This window comes from Haliaeetus albicilla, chromosome 3 (genome assembly GCF_947461875.1).
Source record: "Haliaeetus albicilla chromosome 3, bHalAlb1.1, whole genome shotgun sequence".
Lineage (NCBI taxonomy): Eukaryota > Metazoa > Chordata > Aves > Accipitriformes > Accipitridae > Haliaeetus > Haliaeetus albicilla.
The window spans coordinates 42,492,369-42,505,321 of NC_091485.1; the positions used below are offsets into that span (position 1 = coordinate 42,492,369).

The 12,953-nt window shown below is 40.3% G+C and overlaps 2 protein-coding genes across 6 annotated transcripts in view; both read right to left on the reverse strand.

The window, feature by feature from the left end:
• Positions 1-4,771, reverse strand: part of RPL7 (ribosomal protein L7) — a 197,424-nt gene extending 192,653 nt beyond the window's left edge. For both annotated transcript variants that reach the window (XM_069779527.1, XM_069779528.1), the window contains exon 1: positions 4,745-4,771. In XM_069779527.1, the coding sequence (XP_069635628.1) occupies positions 4,745-4,768 (24 nt within the window). In that variant the 5' untranslated portion in view covers positions 4,769-4,771. The remainder of the gene's footprint in view (positions 1-4,744) is intronic.
• STAU2 (staufen double-stranded RNA binding protein 2) overlaps positions 1-12,953 on the reverse strand; it is a 156,329-nt gene that overhangs the window by 116,499 nt on the left and 26,877 nt on the right. For all 4 annotated transcript variants that reach the window (XR_011324046.1, XM_069779523.1, XM_069779521.1 and 1 more), the window contains one exon: positions 2,441-2,600. Coding sequence is in view for 3 of the 4 variants with exons in the window: in XM_069779523.1 (XP_069635624.1) it covers positions 2,441-2,600 (160 nt within the window). In the remaining variant the exon portion in view is untranslated. The remainder of the gene's footprint in view (positions 1-2,440; positions 2,601-12,953) is intronic.

Sequence of the window (12,953 nt, forward strand, 5' to 3'; positions counted from 1 at the left end):
AATATAGAAGGCTGCATTAAGCAAACATGGTTATGAAGGCGAAAAGGTAAGCCCATGTATTTACTGTGCTATATTCCATGGATCCCCTTCCAGTGAAATTCACTGAGTTACTAATGGGATGCAGGGCTAGATCAGTACCAGCAGGTCTGTCCTTGCTCCCCTCTCTGCTCTTCTTGGAAGCACAGTGGCAGTGATTGGGGAAGAAAGAAGCTCAATCAAGTCATGTAATTGAGGCCAGCCAGACTCTAACGTGTCCTGGCTCTGATCCACGCATGATGTTTGAGGAATGGTGAATCAATCATCTTCCATGGCTGACCCAAGCAGCTCAGTTCTGCTGAAGGAAGGAGAGTTTTACTGAGCTGGACAATGTCCCATGGTGACGGCGCATCCCACCACTGCGTAGCAGCCCTGCGTGCACTTCACATGACCAGCAGCAGGGAGGAGCCTCAACCTTAGCACCATGAAGCCCTTAAACTCTACTTCAACCAACCTCCAGTTCTCTGGAGAGCTACACTCAGCTCCACACGATGCAGTTCTTGGTACTCCATCATGACCTAGGCACAGTGTTATCTCCAGCCTTCTCCAGTCATCTACAACTCTAACCCATGAAGTGACAGAGATGTTTCTTCATGACTAGCTTACAACAAGCTCCCCTTACCCTCAGCATAACCAAGCCACAGATGTTTTCCTGACTAAGGACTCGATTTAGTCTCCTACCCACAGACACCTGCTATTGAGATCCTACAGTATCCCAAGTGATCTTCAGCTGCTGCACCAGAAACTCACAGTGCTCCCACAGATCTTGCAAGTACTATGCAAATGTCTCAGCTACTCTACAGTATTGTCTCCTGACAAGTCTTCCCATTTTTGTCATAGCTAACTGTAGATTTGATTCAGTTTACATATGTAACTTATGGTGGTGAAGAGAAGAATGAAATTACTTCATTAGCTCATGAGAGAGGCAAGGCTACAGCATGCTACAAGAATTTAGGAAACTCAATTTGCCATGACCACATCTTCTAAAAGCCTGCACATCCTAACAAACACTGATGTAAATAGACACTAAATAGACCCAGTTAGGCAAGAATGTTTATAAAGATTTTATTACTTTTGCTAGGTAAATTACATATGTACATGGGCTATGAAAACTCAGTATATAAACCAGGTACATATTGATGTTACTTATATCTATTATTTACTTTAGGCTACTACTTATCACCCTATGCACTTAGTGGTTTAATTTCCATTCTGATTAAAGGATATCTTGAATTCAAAGATTCTTTTGATAATATTAAACATAATTTTCAAAAACTAAGAATATGCTGAGCTAAAAATATGTTTTAGTAATATATGGTTTGTGCTAAGGATTCATTATCAACTAATACATTTGACTGGAAGCCAGAGAAAGGAAGGGAATTAATAATGAGAAAGGAAAGAGGGATTCCTCCTGACTTTACATATTCTTCTTTAATAGTTTTACTGTTTTTAAAAAAAAATCAATATTAACTATAGTAAGTGATTTTGAAGAGAATTTCCTGATCTAGAAAAATAACATAGCAAAACAGAAGGGTGAGTCAAACTGTCTTTGGATCAAGAGGAGGACGTAGACACAGGGTGAGGCAGAAAGAACAAAGATTTTTTTTTAATACAGAAAATTATTTCCATTCTTAAAAAGCAGGTCAAAACTACCACACAAGACACTGAAGGTAATATTAGTAATGTTTTGTACTGTGCACAGGAGTTCAACAGGCATCATCAGAAAGAGTGTACAAAATAAAAGGATTGTCTCCTCATGCATTTATTTTGGCTTATTTGACTGGGCAATTTTATTATATTCGTCCTTTCAATTTGCAAAGATTATTCTGAGAATAATTTTTCTGTTAAATATTTTTTAAAATATAACACAACATTTTCAAATAGCAATATACACCACTTACAAACATAGCAGTGAGAAAGCTAGCTATTTAAAAAGCTACTAACTGGCTAAAAGCCTAGAACCATCAGACAAGTGATCATCTGCTGTCAGTGAGCTCTGTCAGGTTCTTAGGTACATTGGGGACAAGTCATGTCAGCTGTAAAGACTGCATTCATGGCACAACACACATTTAAGATGAATAATTTGTTCTCCATGAAGCCACTGATTAAATGGACATTTTCTCCACTTTTGGTATAATCTCAAATATTTTATTTTTACTTTATTTTTAACTTAATGACTGCTGACAATCCCATCTTTAAAATGCTTACTTATTTTTGTTATTTAAGTCTAGTTCCATTTTAGGTGTGCTATTATAAAGAAATAACACTATCAATTTGTTAGTATTACTTCTCTAATTATGGAGGCTAACATGAAAAAACACTAAAAATTGAACATTGAAAAACTGGCAATTAAATTGTTTGATTTGGTATCTTAACGTGAAGATTAGTTTTCTGAAACACAAACCTGAGGTAATTTTTCTGGAATAGGCTCATTCTGGAGAGCTTGAAGGGCCTTCATTGCAGCATTATGTCTAGCAGCTTGACGAGTCTTTCCTTCACCAAAAAACTCACTGTTGCCAACAGTTAACTGGACATAGAAAATTTTAGGCACTGGGCAGTGATACCTGGAAATAAGTCATGAAAAGAAAACAATAAAATTTATGAAATTTAACCATCAATTTTACATAATATAGAGCAGTAGTTAGGGATAAAACATATCTTCTCTTACAGAGTAAGACCTAACATTTAAATACATGGACTGCTCCTCAGCAAGGCCGTCAGTAACTGTGACAGCAGCTCCTACGTGCAAAACAGCTCTTCACCCACATTTGCACGGCTCTGCAACAAGCTTTAATATACTTCAGGCCAACAGCCCAGCTCTGCTTTCTTCTTGGTTTGAGTCTTGAGAAGATTAAACCTGAGGAGAACCAAAAGCTCCAGTGGAAGCCATGCCTGGGAGACAACTCCTGTCCCACAGGAAAGTGGCACAGAAGAAGAAGGATTGAGAGGTCTCTCATCTGAAACCTGCTGGCATAGCTCAGCTCTTGGGGACAAGAAGAAGTCAGATGGCAGAAGAGTGAGGGACCTGAACAATGTACTTCTAGCCTCTTTTTAAAGCTCAAGTATTGAAATTGTTGTAGAGAATAAGGAGTTCTCTTCCAAAAGCGTAACAGAGGGTAGGGACAATGTCTCCTCCAACACTGAAGCAGCCAAACATTTTCCGGGCATGGAAAGAAAAGCAGCAGTCACCACCACATTGTTTTCCTTTTTTTTCCTTCCCACAGAAAATTCTAAATATAATGGCAGGGTTTGTTTTTCTGAGTATGTCTGAAAGGCACCGAAAGAAAGATAAAGAAGAAATTGCACATTTTCCTATGAACAGGCACAGCTATTATTCCTCAAAGAAAGCAGTATCTTTATTCATATCATCAACTCCACGTGTCTATTTTCAGTAATAAAAATAGCTAACCCAACCCATACTCCCTACCCTGAAACCTGTCTCTCACTAGCAGTGAATGAAGAAAGAGAGGTAATGCCATTCTTGGGTTTGGGAGGTCCTGTCACAGCACTGTGACAACTACAAACATAAGAGCTTGTCCACATGAGCAATTTCTACAGAAAATAAGTATTCCACCACCACCACCACCTCAGACTCAGAAAAAGCAATTCAGCACAGATAATTAGTTCTAGTCACTGTTAAAATTATAATCTCTTAAGAGAATATTTCCAAAAATGTCTCTAATTATATTCTACACAGGTGAGGGAATTTGCTTCATACTCTTCACTCTGTGTCTAGTCAGTCTGTGCTCCTTCCTCAAAGGCTTTTCTAACACACTGGAGATTTAGTCCTTGGAAAAATATATACCTACCAGAAATGGTTTCTCATTTATGACAAATAACTTGTACATATTTTATGGCAATGTAAAAAAGCCCAGGATTCCAAAAGTGTGGCCAAAAGCTAGGTCCATTGTAACAAAACTAGAATCACTCAAAACCACAACAAAGTACTATGTTTTCCTTCTTCCTTATCTTACAGGATCCTTATTAAAGCGTGCTCTCTCCATTTTCATGTGTTAACACAGATGTTGATTTTTTTGTATGAAGACTCTCTGACTTTTCATTAATAATTGTAACCAATTCGTTTCAACTATAAAACAAAGTTTCTCAGATAGCAGCACACTTCAAACCCAAACAAGTGCAAATAAGCACTCCAGTCTCAGTGCCCCTGAACTTTGTGCCTAATTCTAAAAATACGTTTATATGGAAAGAGCAAAACCGTAACACTGGCTCCAACATGCCTCTGGCTATAGGGCCTTGGAGGGGTGAGCAAAGTTGCCTTTACGACATGCAAAAATCGGGTATTTACTTTGCTTTCCTGTTTACAGTTTAATACAGTTATAGGGAATTATTAAGGCCTGGAAATGCATTTGCTTATGTAGCATTTTCATAAAATTATAGAATAACTCAGGTTGGAAAGGCTCCTGGAGGTTATCTGGTCCAATGCAGCACCCAAAGCAGGGTCAAGCTCTGAAGTTACACTGTCTTGTTCAGGCATTGTCCAGGGTATTGTGGATATCTCCAAGGATGAAGATTCCACAACATCTCTGGGCACCCCATTCCAGTGTTTGACCACTCTTTCTGGAAGAACACTACAAAGCTCCTACATGCGTAACGGAATTCAAACACCACGGTACCGTTCGTTAACAAAGCAGCTGTCAAACCAAAGAAACGGATAATTCCAAGAACGTTAATTTCTATCCCACTCCACTGCGTCCTTCATTGCTTCAGACATACAGCATTCACCTTCTGCCTCCCTCTGCTTCTAAAAGGTACAAACACAATACCAAGACACTAGCAATGTGACAAAATCTACAATAAAAAAGTAGTGGTTTCAGGCTGAGATTTACCTCAAAAAGATGGTAGTTTTTCAAGTGAAAGGCAGAATTTCACCCCTTCCCTTTGCTTAATGAGCTTACATAAAATGCTTCCTATATCAACATTTTCCTTTGATTTATTAGTTTTATTTGGTTTGCAATATTGTTTTAGGGAATTTTAAAAATAAATTTAGGGAATATGCAGGCAATAGATGTAAATAATACCTTGAAAGAATTTAAATCTAAGAATCAGGAACAGGCCTTTGACACCAAACACAGGTCAAACTATACTTCCAGAGTGAAAAATACTACATTTATTTAAAATCATGGGAAAAATAATTAAAAGCTTCATCAGTATAATCAGCATCAACTCCACTTTTTCTTCCACAGCTGGCTTAGAGCTGTCTGTCCCTGGCTCCTATACACCACTAATGTGATTCCTCTGAAAGTCTTTCCTTAGTTTATCACAGAAACACAGAATAGTTGAGATGGAAAGTAAACTCTGGAGATCCCCTAGTCCAGCCCCCCTGCTCAAAGCAGGTCAGTTAGGGCAGACTGCTCAGGGCCGCTTTCCTTTGGGTTTTGAGTATCTCCAAGGGTGGTTGATTCAACAACCTGTCTGGCAATCTGCTCTGGTGTTTGAGTAAAAAAGGCTTTTCTTTTCTTATGATTAAATGGAATTACTTGTATTTCAGTTTGTGCCTCTTCTTCACTGGATACCACTAAAAAGAGCCTGGCTCCACTTTCTTTACTCATCCCCTTCATGTATTTTATACACATTGATAAGATCGCCCCAAGCCTTCTCTTCTCCTAGCTAACAAGTCCCAGCTCTCTCACTCTCTCATCAGATGAGAGATGCTCATAATTTAGCTCCCTCAGCACTCATGGGTGCATTCCATCAGGCCTCATAGACCTGTCCTGTCTGTTTACATGTTCCCCAACCCGATCCTCCTCCATCGAGGGTAAGTCCTACCTGCTCCAGACTTTCCTGCTGATCTCAGGGACCTGGGACTCCTGAAGGCCAGTCTTATCAGTAGACTGAGATGAAGGCATTCTGAGTACCTCCATCTTTTCCAGGACCATCAGGTTCCCTGCCCCACTCAACAGTGGGTCTCTAGTCTTCCTTTTGCTGCTGTAGAAACCCATCTTGTTGTCCTTCACATCCCTTTCCAGATTCAACTCCAGATGGACTTCAGTTTTTTCTAACCCCATACCTGCACACTTGTACAGTGTCTCTACATTCATCCTGGGTCACCTCACCTGGGTCACAAACCCTGTTTGAATTTAGTCCAAAGTTCCTTGTTCATCCATGCAGGCTTCCTGCTGCCTTTGCTTGACCACCTGCATGTCAGGATGGACGGTTAAACCGTTCTTAAGCTTGGAGGAGGTGAACCTTGACAAGCTCTGCTGGACTTCTCTCTTCAGGACTATATCCCCTGGGATTCTTCCAAGCACATCTCTGAAGAGACCCAAGTCTGCTAGCCTGAAGGCCAGTTTGTGATCTGTGATACCTGCCTTGTTCTCTCCTCTCAAGATCCTGCCACTATCTCATGGTCACTGCACTGACTCCAACCTTCACATCTCTGACCAGTTCTTCTTCGTTTGAATGTGTGAGCTCTGGCAGGAGTGCCCATCCTCACCAATTCCTCATTTGCCTATGTCAGAAAGTTGTCACTGATGCACTCCAGAAACCTCCTGGATTGCTTGTGCCCTGCTGTGATGTACCTCCAAGACATACTGGGGTGGTTAAAGTCCCCCATGAGGACCAGGACTGTGGCCATGAACATTCTTCCAGTTACCTGAAAAAGACCTCATCTACTTCTTGATCATTCAGTCTGTAAGAGGCACCCACCACAATATCACCCACATTGGTATGCCCTCCTGTCCTGACCCATAAACTATCAGCTGTCTCATCACTCATCCCCAGACAGAGCTCCATGCATTCCCACTGCTCTCTCACATAAAGGACAACACTCTGTCCTTGCCATCCTGGCCTGTCCTTCCTAAAGAATCTGTATGCATTGATTGCAGCACTCCATTTATGTGAGCTATACCACCATGCCTCTGTGATTCCAGTGTGGTTGTGGCTCTGCAGTAGCTACACACAGACCTCTCATTCCTCCTGTCCACTCTCCATGCTAAGTGTGTTTGTGCACTGGCACTTCAGATAGCAACCCAAGTGTACTGATTTCCCAGAAAAGGTATAAGGACTTCCCCCATCATGCTGTCCTGTAGGCTCTTCCTTACTTGTGTGCACACACTTGTGGGACCCCTTCAGCCCTGTTTTGTTGGTTTTAGGGTCTCTCGTCAACATCACCCTTAAGTCTTTGCCTACTAACTTGGTCCATCACTTCCTCACTTGGTTATAGGTCAACTCCACTCTCTGTCACTTTAAAGTTCTCTTGACCAGATTGGCTGATCTGTTGATAAAGATGCTTGCCCCACTTGGTCAGGTGGATCCCATCTCTTCCAAGCATTGATCCTCAAAGAGGGTGCCACAGTTGAAAAAATCAAATCTCTGTAGTCATGCTTGTTATGGTCCATGTGTCTGCTTAAAGTACCACTGGTAACCACTATGAAAAGCAGAGGTAGGTAATAGCCTAAGGAACAGACAACCCTTGGCAATCTATCCACAATGTCCCAGTCAAAGCCCTCAGTGAGAAGCAAACCTCCCTGCACAGCAGGGCAGGTTCACAGATGGTGGTCTCCATCCCCTGCAGTAGAAAGTTGCCCACTATTATCACTTGCTGCTTCCTTCTGGTGCTGCTGGAGGGCTCAGACTTGGCTGGACTGGATGCTTTGAGAGCTCCTAGGCCCTCATCTGATGCCACGGCACTGAAATTGTAGTTGCAGACCTGCAGATGGAGCAGAAGCCTTCCTCCCAGTGCCAAAAATTACAAGCTTCCAGCCTTTGCCATCACAGGACTCCCCATTTCCCAGCCCAATAAGCACTGACTCTCTCTGCTCCTCCTCTGGTATGGTTGGGGATTCAGGCTGTTGCACCTGCAGGGTCTCAGAGAAGATCCAGCTCATCTCTTGCTCATCAGCTCTAATGATGTCAGTACAGTTTGCTGACATCTTCCTGCAACTCTTTTACTTGGTAATACAGATCCCCTGACAGTGCACACCTCCTGCAGACAAGGCCAGTCTCCCCATCCCAGCTAGAGCTCTGGAGCTAGATCTGACTTAAGGTCTCTGATGTACCACAATAGCTGCTCCAGGTGGTGCTAGGAATGGTGCCATGTGGCACATCACCACCATCGCTGAGCGCACACACACTGTCCTCGGCAGAGTTTCTGGCTCCCTTTTGTGTGAATTGCTGTGATGCATCTGCTGCCTGTCTCTGGGAATGGTGATCTAGGGCCTGCACTTTTATGTGCTTCTCCCTAGTACCGACTGAAAGGGTGCTGGACCCTCTCTAATCAGGACACAGCTGGAAGAAAACCTCAATGCACTTTTTGATCAGGGACAGCTGCTAGAGCTTGCTAGAAGTCGCAGCCTCCTGTAGCTATCCTTTCCCTGCAGCGATAGGCATGCTCAAGTTCCTCAAAGAGTTCCCAGGAATCCTCCCACCATCCCAGAAATTGTTCTCAGAAGATCTAGAACTAGAGCCTGGAAACTGCTGCATCTGTTGGCTGCCTCTGTTAGCTGCAGCTTAGTATAGGACAAGCTCTGTCACACAAAAGCAGTAGGCACCTTGATAGCACATCCCTCCTCATTACTTCACAATCCTCTTCAAATAAGAAGAAATGTGGTAGTGGTGTTAGCAACTACCTAGATTTAAGGAAAATACAACATTCATCATAAGTTCCTGTTTCTTGTTGAGTTACTAGACCTACCTTTCTCTCCATTACATGTAAAGGAAGAAAGCACATGAACCTTAATCCACTTCATAAACTCAGATCCCACAACAGGCCCTCTCTTTTTCCTCCTCCCTCCCCACCTTTTCTTTTAAAGAGTGTTTAGGGAGCTATTTATGTGATAATATGGAAAAATGATATTCAGCCTGTGGCTCTAGAGCCTCATGCAGCTCTTTGGCATTGGCAGAATGATTAGGCTTTTACATGGTTTTGATTAAACTTTTCTTGCTCTGCTTGGCCTCAGGCAGAGTTAACAGAGCACTGATAATATGAACATTGCCAGGAAAGTGCAAAGGAACACCTGAAATCATCAGAAAATGGACTAAATCTGGGAGGATATTGGCTTCTCTACAACATGGAGCATGTCAAATACAAACAAAACATCCTCCTCTTTTCAGTGGTGAGGACAGAGACTGTATTAACAAAAACCTTAAAAGTAATCATAATATTACAGTCTGAAAGTACAGTGCAATGATTAAACTGAGTTTTAATACAGAGTGATTCTGCATCCTGAAGATGCACACTCATGTAAGGAACAACCCCATGCAAAGTTAAGATATCTGCCACTGGTCATTAATAAACCTTCTCAATATATTACATTTGAGTTACTAAAAATGACTGAAACCATTAACAATCTTGGGAATATTTATATAGAGTTTGTGGATTATTATGCAATAACATATCAGCACAATATTTTCCATCACAAGAACACCTACACATCAGTCCTACACTCCTTAGCCCTCTGTTGCTCTGTTCAGCCACAGAACTGAAACAGTCAGGATTTCCAACAGCAACGCTTCGTGTATGGACTCATTAGGTTTCTGAAAGTTTTAAAACTACCTACATTTAAAGAATATGCATCTCCCTGCATTCTACATGGCAGCTACAAAGGTTAGGATTTTCCTTTGGAGAAAATTCTTATGTAAAAAAAGATTCTCAGGTGATACTGGCACACTCAGAACATACTCCTCCAGAATGTAAGCTGACAGACACAGCCAAATGACAGAAGATTACAAGACTAGAAGACAACAGAAGGACATGTGAAATGATACATTCAATTGGAAGAAAAAAAAAAGTGATAAAGGATAATACTTTAACAACCAGTCACATATAAACTATTAAAACAAGTTAATTTTTATCTGGCTCTTCTGGACATTTGAGATTCTTAAGGTCCCTCAAATAAGAGGACTGGAAAGCAGGTTCTCTTTATTCCAAGTTTCATAGCATTAGAAATCTACTTTTTAGCTAATGCCATTGGTATCACTTTAGAATAGTCAACCTGAAAAAGGGTTATTTGCTCTATGACTGTGACCTTGAATGCCAAGTTTCAGCAATGAATAAATATTTACAACTAGTTATAAACCCCTAAAAATAGGGGTTCATAACAGAAATGCTGACAGACCTTAACTAAGTTGGTGTGAGCGGGCGCCACTATAATTAAATAAATCACCAAGGTCTGTTGACAATTAGAAAACTCATTTTGGTTTGCCACAGAGACAAACAAAAATTCTGTTCATTATAATTTTACTGGAATATGATGTCATAACATGTAAGCATACTGAAACAATCTGCTGCTTTTCTAGCCAAAATATTAATTGCATACTAAGGAGCCCTTGGGGCCTCTTCCTTTTTGGCCATCAAATCCACACACACAAAGACAAATAAAGTATTAGTACATACGTTATGTGTTCATACAGCATTTCCTGCATTTCTCTGGATTCCTCAATGGCATAAATGTTTCTGATAAATATTGTTACTTTATTCTTAGATGGGAAAAAAAAACCAAACCAAGTGCAAGCTGCAGCTCACGGAAAACAGGAAGTTTATTTAGATTTAGCCTCCTTTTCACTGTTAAAAACTCCAGTGAGGTTTTGTCTAGATTCTAATGGCCAATGTATTCTTCACCTATGTAAAAAAGAACAGATAAACCCAGTTACTTCCCCACCACACAAGTGTTGTAGGAAGTATTACACTATTCCCATTTCATAAGGCAAAGTGAAGAGGAACAGGGACTATTTTGGCCAAGATGAGGGCCACTAAAATATGAGATATGACATGGTACGGGAAAGTCATTCTTCAGATGCCAGCTCCGTGCTGAAAGGGACATTCTCTGCACTTGTTCTCTCTGGCTCCTTTTCCATACCAACTCAATCAAGCTGGCAGCCCTGCTGACACTGCTTAACCAGGAAAATGCTGTGAGCTTTGCGAGTGGAGGGATAGGGAGCCCCAGATTGTGCAGGGGAGTAGGAAACAGCATTTGCTGTGAACAACTTTTTCTCCGCAACATTTGAAATTCTCTAGGGGAGCAAGTTGCTTAGTGCAGCTGTTCCCTGGCCATGCCCTAATTTTCTAAGCAGTCCATTAACCATGTGCATTTCTTACAGATGTGAGTTCTATGTTTTGAAGAAGGAAACATCCAGTACAGCCACTTTTGTCTTCATACAGTCCACCTCCTGGTTCTTTCAGCAGGTCCACAACAACACCTGGGAACAAAGAGGCTCTCTTTTCCAAGTACTCCTTTTGAGAACGACAGTCCATTATCCCTGAATCAGTCTGGCTGTCCTCTTCTAGATTACCTTCACATCCTCCAAAAACATTCTTAATGTAAAGCGAGCATGACAAGGCACTATGTATCACTTTTAGCCACAGACATCCCTTATTAGATGGAAAGGTAATTTTCTGAAATTTCTATTCAGCTGATTTATTTATATAGCATATTACTGTTTTCACCTTTCTAATGTTGACCTCCCCTCAGCTACATAGAGAAGATTTAAAAAAAGAAAAATCATGTATACTTGTCCCAGATAATCCTTCATTCGAAAGATGGTTTTAAACTATAATCCAAACCTTTAAAACTTCAAAATTAATTTAATCAATTCTGAATGATTCAATATTTTTTCTCTATATAATATTTGCTATGATCAGTTTATGAAACCAATTTTGACCTAGTTGTAGAAAACCCCTAAGCAATAGAATGTTTAATTGACTATGTAAGAATTGTAAAGAATAACCATGTGATGGAAACATATTAACAAAAAGAGATTCAAAAGCATCTGTTGAACTTTTTTTTAAATAATGAGAAAACGTAACGAAGATGCTTCCCATTTTAAGACATAGAAACTCCAAACCTTCTCTACTTCAAATGTAAGAATGTAAGCAAATCCTGCATAAACAGTCAAGATCTATGAGTTGCAGGCAACTGCATAATGTAGTCCTCTTTAGCTGTTAAGGTCTATTAGAAAAAAAATTAGATTACTTGCTTCCAGTGCTTCTGTTGGGAGGATGATCCAGAAGCTGAGTTGATACTTAGGAATCTCCTAATGTTCAGCTTGGCTATACTTTTACATTTTGTTTTCTGTCAATATTATCCCTTAACTTCTATAGCTTATTTACTTTTTTGTTATGTTTACCCTCCAAGGCAAGCTTTCCCACTTCCTCTCAGCCTTTGTTTTGCAAGGGAACAAGTCAAGGTATTTTAGAAGTCTTCTGTATAAAAGGCTACCCGCTATCCTGATAATCCTTCACAGTCCTTCCCTATACTTGCTCCTGTTCTTAAAGGTAAGAGTCAAGAATGGTAGACAATATACCATATGAAAGGCTAACAGTGTTCTGTGTAACAGCAACTTTTGTGTATCTTTACCAGAAATATATTGCTCAACACATCTTAAAAATCACATTTGCCTCTCTGGTTCAATCTCATCAGTTATTCTTAGTTTATCTTGCAAATAATTAATAATATCAGATAACACTCCTGTTCTGTGACTTCCAACTGAATAACCCTCAAGTGACAACAGAGTTAGTACTGCTTGTGCCTATGGTCTTAATCTTACATTTTATACTGGAAAGTCTAGTCTCATCCCATTTCTAATGTGTCAGTCCTCACGATCATCCAACTCTTCCTGCGTATCCTGATCTTCCTGTGTAACGATGATGCCTTCTACCTCCCATGAACTTTTTCCTACTTTTTGTGCAAACACCATTACAAAAATAATTTAAAAGGTTGATTCTAAAACTGGAAGAACTGCACTTAATAATCTTCCTCAAAGTTTGATTTTTAATACTGCTGATTATTTTTCTTTTCTTTTCCCACCTTGCATTTCTTACACAAATCCCCATCTCCTTCAGTTTAATGAAAACATTATCCTTATCTAATGCTATAAAATGCTTAACTGAATCCCACAAGTATAAGACTTGCTTTACTCTCTTTACCTAAAAAATGAGTTAACACATAACATGCAAGGTT